This window comes from Quercus robur, chromosome 12 (assembly GCF_932294415.1).
Source record: "Quercus robur chromosome 12, dhQueRobu3.1, whole genome shotgun sequence".
In the NCBI taxonomy this organism is placed as follows: domain Eukaryota; kingdom Viridiplantae; phylum Streptophyta; class Magnoliopsida; order Fagales; family Fagaceae; genus Quercus; species Quercus robur.
In genome coordinates this window covers 2,440,962-2,450,061 of record NC_065545.1, presented here as the reverse complement: position 1 = coordinate 2,450,061, position 9,100 = coordinate 2,440,962, and the positions used below count along the sequence as shown (strand labels likewise).

General features: G+C 35.9%; 1 protein-coding gene across 1 annotated transcript; it reads right to left on the bottom strand.

Annotated features, from left to right (window-relative positions):
- Nucleotides 1–2,804: 2,804 nt before the first annotated feature.
- On the bottom strand, nucleotides 2,805–6,397 carry LOC126710491 (receptor-like protein kinase 5). Its single transcript, XM_050410967.1, has 2 exons — nucleotides 3,486–6,397; nucleotides 2,805–3,335 (listed from the first exon to the last, which is right to left on the bottom strand). Exons 1-2 carry the CDS (start codon nucleotides 6,121–6,123, stop codon nucleotides 2,920–2,922), a joined length of 3,054 nt encoding a protein of 1,017 aa, XP_050266924.1. The 5' UTR covers nucleotides 6,124–6,397; the 3' UTR covers nucleotides 2,805–2,919.
- Nucleotides 6,398–9,100: the final 2,703 nt, after the last annotated feature.

Here is a 9,100-nt window from a genome sequence, read left to right as displayed (position 1 = left end):
CGGGTAAGAGGTTTGAAGGAGTCTTCAAGAGAATGGCAGCGGAAGCAAGAACAGACTGAAAGAATAGGCTCTGAGAAGTTCTGAATATTGGAAAGCTCGTCAAAAATGAGGGACGAACGCCCTCAAGGCCTATTATACTCGGTAGAAGTCGAACAGACGCGCTTGCGTCTAAGGCATACGAGACGTTGTCCACCGTAGATCCTGCCTCCAACTGTTGATTTGGGCGAGTGTAAAACCTCAAAAGCTGCGGTTACTTCCCCCTGAGTCACCAACTGCCCACAGCATTAATGAAGCACGTAAAGGCGTGCCTTCCCCCTTCCACGTGTGAAGCAGTGGTTCGCCACGAGCCGTCTAGTGGGTATCAAAATCCCGCCTTTTCTCCTCGGACTCAAAAAAGGCCGGCATTTTGAGGGGCTATTGTGGTGGGTAAAATCTGTCAGTTGATGTTGGGCCGTAACTCATGTACCAAGCCCAGCCACGATAAAGAAGAAAAGGCATGGGCGTAGGATATCCCGTCCCAATCATGATGGGCCGGGCCGGCTAAGGGGCGTCCGAGGAGGAACACCTCCTCGGACTCACCAAGTAAGCGTCCAATTTGCACCCCATACTTAGCGAAAGTTCACCCAATACGAAGAAACAATGCGTGACACTCAGGAAGGAGGAGGGGACAATCACAACTGCCGCATTAAATGCCAAGGAACTACTTTTCCAGCCGCATTAATGTGGAAGGGACAGGAACGCAGAATGACCTTGGCCAGTGCAACTCACAGAAAGGAGGGAGGATGACCTATGGGACAGGCACTCGAGTGGAGGATCGGATGACTGACAAGTGTAGGGACATGATCTCAGGAAGGGTACTATATAAGGGAAGGGGATCCCCATGGAAAGAGGATCGCAAGCAGAAAGAAGAAAGGATAAAGAAGGAGAAAAAAGAGAGAAGTAGCAGGAACAGCCTCAGGGATCGTTACTCCAAAAGTTTGAAAGAATATCCCTACGTCCAACTGGTTGCATGGCTTGGTCGTAACTTCGTTTCTCCTGTCAAAGACCCAGTTCTATAACCTACTCTCTACAAATTCATTGTTGAGGGACTTTTGGGCCAGAATCTCCCACCTGTTGGGCTTGAGCTCCAAATTCGTCACCCTACAATACTCATTTAATTGGAATTTTTTTTATCCATTTTTTTTCCAATTTAGAATTGTGAGTCACATTTACAAATAATATTTTTTAAATATTTATTATTAGTATTAATTATTACTATTATTAAAAAATAGCAGTATTTTGACACAAAAATAGTGTTTATAATTCAACTATATAGAATCACCGCATACCTTTGGTGTAATGGTCACTTCATAAGTATAAATGCTTGTAGGGTATGGGAGCAAGGATCGAAGTTCAAGTCTTCAAGAGGGAGTTTCACATACATATATAATTAGATTAGGTTAGAGTATAATTTTTATCTTGTATAAAAAAAAAAAAAATTCAACTATATAGACACTACTTAGCTTTATTTCTTACTCACTAAGACTCCAAAAAGAAAAAAAGAAAAAAAGAAAAAAAAGAGAGATGGTTTTCAAAATATAATTTGTTATGTATTCCTTTAGTTATATCATCACTCAAACTTTTCTCAAAAAAATATCAATACTCAAACCCACACACACGTACCGTTAGCCTCTACTTTCCTTTTTCTTTAATTTCTTTTTTAAGAAAAAAATAAATTGCAATTAATGAATTAACAAGATAAAAATAAAGAATCAGAAAAAGAAATGATATATTTTTCAATTTGGAAGTTGAATCATTTGTAATCAAGAAAACACAAATATTAATAAGATTGACCCCTTTTTTTTTTTTTTTTTTTTTTTGAAATTAATCAGAGAGGGAGTATGAGTTGTGTATGTGTGTGGAGGGAACGAGAGCCCTTGCTTCAGCTGATATTGCATGTACCATTGAGGGTCTCGATACTGGCGGTCCCTGAATCAATTGACAACATTTCTTAATATAGTTACTATCTTCTTCAACATGCTTATCATCACACCACCTGAGTTTAGGTATTTATCAACTACAGATTTTTTTTTGTACTTTTTTTTAAGGATGAGGACCATAGATATATGCCAATTGACTAGTTTCATTTTTGGGTATTTTTGAGCCAATTAAATCTTGATTGAAAATTTTTTAATTTTAACTATATCCACTATTTCCCCCCCACCCCCCCCCCCCCCAAAAAAAAAAAAACTATACTAACTTGGGGGCCAGGGGGGCCACTCCCTGATGTTCAAGTGGTTCAGTCCAAAACATGTGTCAAACATTTTGCTTGATTTATTTTTAATAAATAATTTTTATGACTTACTATTTTGGGCAAAATATCATGGATTGTCCATCATGATGGTAGCTAGCTAGAACTTAATCATGCATTAATTAAGATAGCAAAAATTAGTTGGTGAGTTGTTTTAAATTTTAATTTTCTATAAATCTTTTAGAACTCTGCTATTTTTATCACATTTCTTAACAAATCTGATTCTCAAAAAAGGATTTCTTCACAAATCTTATACACTTTTACGGGATGTAATATTTTACTCTTTAGTTACTTCTACGGTTCTACCTATCAGTTACTTATTATGCTGTCAGTCTATCTCGTACTATATATATTATGAGGTAATTAAGGTTTTCTTGAGACTTCCAACTTTTCCCTGAAATTAAAGGCATTCTCTTAGTGCATTAATGTTTTCCAAATGCATTCTCTTGAAATTAAAGGCATTCTCTTAGTGCATTGTTATGGACATAACATTTCTTAACTTAAAATAGTAGCATTTTTCAATTTAAAAATAGTACACTGTTTTATTTTCCTTATATCATATTTTGGTACATCAAACTTTAACCAAAACTCCGTACATTTGAGTGTGAATATTCATGAGTTCAAACGCGTTAAACTAAGCTATCAACATCTTCCCTATTGATCTTGTAATTACTAGAAACACTGCCAAGGAGAGGAGCAACATCAAAGTCGCTTCCCTTCTTCTTAACTGTGCAAGCTCTAGGAGGGGAACACCAGCAAAGAATCTGCAAAACCTCCCTCATGGAAGGCCGATTTGCAGGTAATTTGCTAGTGCATTTGAGTCCTAGTTTAAATACCATAGTCATCTCTTCCAAGTAACACAGTTCCTTGATTTCATCATCGAGGGCATCGGTAATAGACTTTCCTTCACTGCTGTGTCGCAATGCCCATTCTGCCAAATTCATGTCCTCATCATTGGGTTCTCTTCCAGTGACGAGTTCAAGAAGCACAATTCCAAAGCTGAAGACATCAATCTTCTCATTGACCTTTGTTATATAGGCATACTCTGCAATGCGAATCACAAAAGGATATGTGCAGATGTGTTAGATATTGGATGAAACACTGAACATAACTATTTTTAAATACTCCTAAATAAGTGTTTCTATATGCTTGAACTTTTGGGATAACTAGTAAATTATCAATATGGTGCTCTTACCTGGGGCGAAGTAACCAAAAGAGCCTGCAACAGCAGACATTGTGCGGGACTCTCCATGCTTTTCTAACATCTTTGCCAACCCAAAATCAGCTATACTTGCCTTGAACTCAGAATCCAACAAAATGTTGCTAGACTTCACATCTCGATGAATGATTGGAGGAGAACAGTCATGGTGCATATAACTTAGGCCTTGTGCTGTACCAATTGCAATCTGCAACCTCCTTGGCCAATTCAAGACCATTTGATGCACCGAATTCATCCCTGTTGATGATTTTCTCTTCTTTCCATGGAGCCATCTATCCAAACTGTGATTTTCCATGTACTCGTAAACAAGAAGCTTTGAGTTCTCACTTGAAATACAACACAATAACTTTACTATATTGGAATGCCTAATCGTGCCTAGTATTTCAACCTCCGCCATAAATTCTTTCTCGAGCTTGTGATTTAAAGTCTTGTTATTCCAAATACTTTTCACAGCAACAAATTGGCCTGGATGGTCAGTGGGAATCCGATATACTTTCCCTGATCCACCACTTCCTATAATGTTGTTTTCAGTCAAATTCGATAGAATGTTCAAATCTGTGAAATTCAATCTCTGGAATGATGTAAGCTTCCATATTGCCAGATTGCGTTGGTGCTTTTTCCTCCGGTAGTCACTTAACTTATATAAGCTTAATAAAACAGTGACTAGGAGAACTACAAGGACAAGAACTAGAATCATGGCAAGGTAGATAGAGGGCATTTTATTATTGTTGGAATCACGGGTTTTGGTGTAACAACTTGGAAGGCCTAGAATTGGACTACCAACACATAGATTGGAATTATTCAAGAAGCTGTTTTCAAATGCAAGGTTGTTAAGTTGATCTGGGATTTTTCCAGAGAGTTGGTTGTAGGACAAGTTGAGTGAATTAAGCATCAAATTGCCAAATTCAGATGGGATTTCACCGGACAATTGGTTGTGTGACAAGTCCAAGTAATTGAGATGAGGTAAAGACCCAATCACTCCTGGGATTTGGCCAGAAAGCTTATTTCTTGAGAGGTCCAAAGTGGTTAATAACTTCCATGAGATGATCTCTGATGGAAGCTCACCAGAAAGTTGATTACCACCCAGAAAAAGAGAATCAAGATGAGAAAGACTAGTTAATTCTGCTGGAATTTTTCCGGATAGCAAGTTGTTTCTTGCATCAAAGACAACCAACTGCACCCAGGAAGAGATTCCAACAGGAATTTCACCTGAAAATCTGTTGTCACGAATTTCTACCCTTGACAAATTTGAAGCCAACTTACTTGGAAGCCCACCCGAAAACAAGTTATCACTTAACATCAAGGTTGATAGATAGAATGATGTCCAAAGAGCAGAAGGAACCTCACCTGAGAAATTGTTTCCCTCAAGCCGAACTATACGCAAAGTAGGACAATTTCCAACCCATTTCGGCACTTCCCCGCTGAGATTGTTAGAAAATGCAACCAGTCCTTGCAAAGCACCTCCATCGCATAAATGTTCCGGCAATTGACCACTTAGTTGATTCTCCGAGACATCAAATGCTTCCAACTTCGAATGCATGCCTAATTCCGGTGGCAAAGTTCCACTCAACTTGTTTCTGAAAACTTGAAAATCAATCAGTGGTAGTTGGCCTATACTTATTGGAATCTCAGCGGTCAATTGATTCTCAAACAAATGCAGCACTGTCAAATTTTGTAACTTGCCAAAACCTTCAGGAATAGAACCATTCAAGTTGTTTTCAGAAACATCAAGGCTCTCCAAACTTGATGACGCTTCAATCGAGCTCGATATCTCACCAGACAATCTATTAGCAAAGAGAAACACTAACTTTAAACTCTTTATCAAGAACAAGCCACTAGGAATAGCACCTACCAACTCGTTCCTTGCTAAATCCAAGTGCTCCAGGCTCGAAAAATTCGAAAAATAATCTGGGATTTGGCCAATCAAATTAGTATTTGTCATCCACAAATACGTCAACTTCCCCAACCGTCCAAACTCTTCTGGCAAAGCTGTAGGCACAAACTTTTCATTCTGAGCCATGCCCAAAACTTCAAGATTGGCCAGGTTACCAATTTCCTTTGGCCACGTGCCGTTGAACTGGTTTTGATAGAGGAACAACGTTTGTAACTCCGTCATGTTCCCAATCCCTTTTGGGATATTGCCTGAAAAGTTGTTGGCTCCGAGGTCTATGTATTGGAGAGTTCGAATCCGGTATATGTCTTCTGGGATTGGACCCACAAAAAAGTTTCCAGAGAGATCAAGATGTTGGAGCTTGGAACAATTGTATAGGACTGTTGGAAACCCTCCTGGGATGTAATTCCAGGACAAGTCAAGGATGGTCAGGTTCTCGAGGTCACAAATTGTTGATGGGATTTCTGTGGTGATGCTTATGTTTCGGAGGGTTATTCCGGTGACCGAACCTTCGGCGCATTCGATCTCCGGCCATTTGCACGGTGAGGATGAGGAGTTCCATGACTGGATAGACGGTGGATTACCCCACTGCTGTTTCAGGCCGAGTAGGATGGCTTGTTCGGTGTTTTGGGCTTGTGAATTTACTCGTAAGGGTATGGAGATGAGGAGAAGGATAAGGAGGGGTAGAGGGGTTTTGAGAAATGGCAAGGGTAGTTTAGTCATTTTGGGTGGAGTCAGTTACTCACTCCGTTGCTCCGGTTAAGTACTTTCCCGGGGAATCCAACGGTCAATATTCAAATGTGGTGAGTGGAGCTTATAGACAGTCGTGAAGTAAACTCCATTTGTTTTGAGATACACGTGAAATGATACAAAAACTTAGTGGGTTTATCACGTACCATATGGCACTGGAAAAAAGTGGTTTGTACAAAAAAGAATAGTCAAAGTCGACACTCTGGAGATTTGTTCTAAGATGTATGGTCATGAAGTAAATTCCATTTGTTTTGAGATACACGTGAAATAATACAAATACTTGGTGCGTTTATCACGTCCCATACGGCACTGGAAAGAAGTGGTTTGTCCAAAAAAGAATAGTCAAAGTAAACATCCTGGAGTTTTGTTCGAAGACGCATGTACATTATTTTATTATCACTTTCAGGTGGACCTAACAGCGACTTTTTGTTAACTTGGACTTCAACGGCACAATTTGTAGATAGTGATATGAATGAAGGTTCCCCGTTGGTGTTCTAAATTTCTTTCTAGACTTTCAGTCAGTTTATTAGTTTCTGAATTTCTTTTATAAATTATTTTGCTGAGTGTTTAATGTTAAGGTCCATCTCCTCCGCCTAAACTAGGACACTATCTTGATTAGTTTTTTGACTCTATATTCGGTTATTATGACTTCATTTTGTGGTTTGTTTAGCTTAGTAAGAAGTGATTAATTGAAACTTATACTTTTAAATGTGCCAGTTTAAATCTCATACTTTCATCATTGTGTTGAATGATAGTCTTAAGTTTATTATAATGGGTCATGCTAACGAGTATCTCTAGGGTAATGGTTAACAATCTATTTTAGGAAAATTTTGACATAACTTTTATGAAAAATTAAAAAAAAACTGTCAAATATTAATTATTATTTTTTTTTCCATAAAAACTTTCTTTAAATGAATTGTAAACCAATGTCGTAAGGACATTTTTTAGGTGTTTGGCACAATAATAAAAGTGTGGGGTTTGAAGAATCACGTTTGAAAGTATAAAATTTATTATTTTTGAGAATCAAAATTATTAGATTTAATTTGTCTCAAAGATAAAACTGTTAGGATTTTTTTTTTTTTTTTTTGGGTTATACTTTCCCCTTTATTCTAAAAAATGGAGTCTACTTCATATCTTTGTTTATTTATTTTCTAAATAAAAAGGAGATAGGGTAAGGTTTGATTATTCTTTTTTATTGTTAGGCAAAGGGCATAGGTTTTAATCTCAGTCTTTTATTTGATAACAAAAGAAACCTGTTATAATAAATGAGTTTTGAATGAATTATATCTTTTAAAAAATGATATTTTAAAAAACATTTATATAAAATAAATAAGAAATAAATTGCCTAAATATAGTAGATTTAAAAAGAGGAACATTGAAAAGTGACAAAAAAAAGCCGCCCATATTTGGTGGTCATAAATAATGGCATTCTTAAAACCTTGTTCCTAGTTTTTATTAGGCTTGTTAAAATTGAAGAATTTATTAATATTATAATAAAGATAAAATTTAACTACAAATTTAGTTGTAGCATAAAGTTACAATTTTTACTAAAAAAAATTAACATGGTTACAAATTTTAAAATTTTAATTTTTGAATTACATGTTTTTTACATGTCAAATTTCCTACCAATCTGCTATTGTTTATTATTTAATCTATAAAATTATTTTATATATATAATTTTAAACTACAAAAACTTAATACTTAAACATGTGATAATGATATAACTATTAATATATGAACTTCAAGAAATTTTGTATCTAATGGTGAAAAAAAAAAAGATATAGAGTTGAGTTATAGCCTTAGTAATAATTTGTTTTGATCCATGAAAATAAATAACTTAATAATTCTAACATCTAATTTTTATTTATTTATTTTAAGCAACATCTACATTAAATAATATTTCGTCCAAACAAAAAGAGAATTTGTTTTAATAAGATGAAGAGTGCACGCGTGCGTGATTATACAGCAGACTGAAAAAAAAAATCACGCCTGTAGTTTTTTTTTAATATAAAATTTTTCTGGTTAGTCGCAAATGGTTTATAATATAAAAACTTTGGGATCATTGTTCTGGAAGTTTAGTACAAGAGATTAGGCTTAAGAGAAAATAGTGGGCATATATAAAATCTTATAAAAATTTATTAATTTAATTGTTGTGAAAAATATTATATTTATAGTATTACCCAAATATATTATATCACAATGTGTGGTACAATTGCAAATTACCCTATTAGATAATCCGCCGCCAAAGAGCATGGATTAGGTAGTCTATACTCTATAGCATCATTTTGTTTGTTTGATTTTTTTAATACAAGTATACACTAAGAAGGGGGAAATGATCTATTCGACTATTCCCATCTCTAACTTCATGAGGAAAAACTCAATGAAAGAGAGGAGATGTTAAAAGATTCATCCTAACAAGAGGCGACCTGACGGGCAAAATTATTGGACAAAAAATTTACATCTCCATTAAAAAGAACTTTAAAAAATAAATTAAAAAAAAATTATATAAAGAATCACAGCCCCGAGAGGCTTAAGTGCAAAAATGTGCATTGATGAGTAATTAAAAGCAACACTCGACCAAAACACATGTTCATAATGAATGTAACCCATCCAAAGGTAAAAGTCACCAACAAACCGTTCTGATCACATGATACGTCTAAAGTATACTTGTCCACAATGACAGTCACTCCATAATCACACAAACCAAATCATTACTTAGATATCATAGATGAAGATCACTCCTCCAACCCACTACAAAGAACATGAGAACAATTTCCAGGTATGTATCTTGCTCCCACTAATTCCATATTCACTTCTTCTATAAGGAAGGTGGTGAGAATCAAGGGAAACAAGATCCACTCAAGATATCCTATATAAAGACTAGACCTTTTTCATTTCAAGGTATGCCCAAAAAAATTCTTAAGTCTTACATATTTAGAGTTTTTGGAGA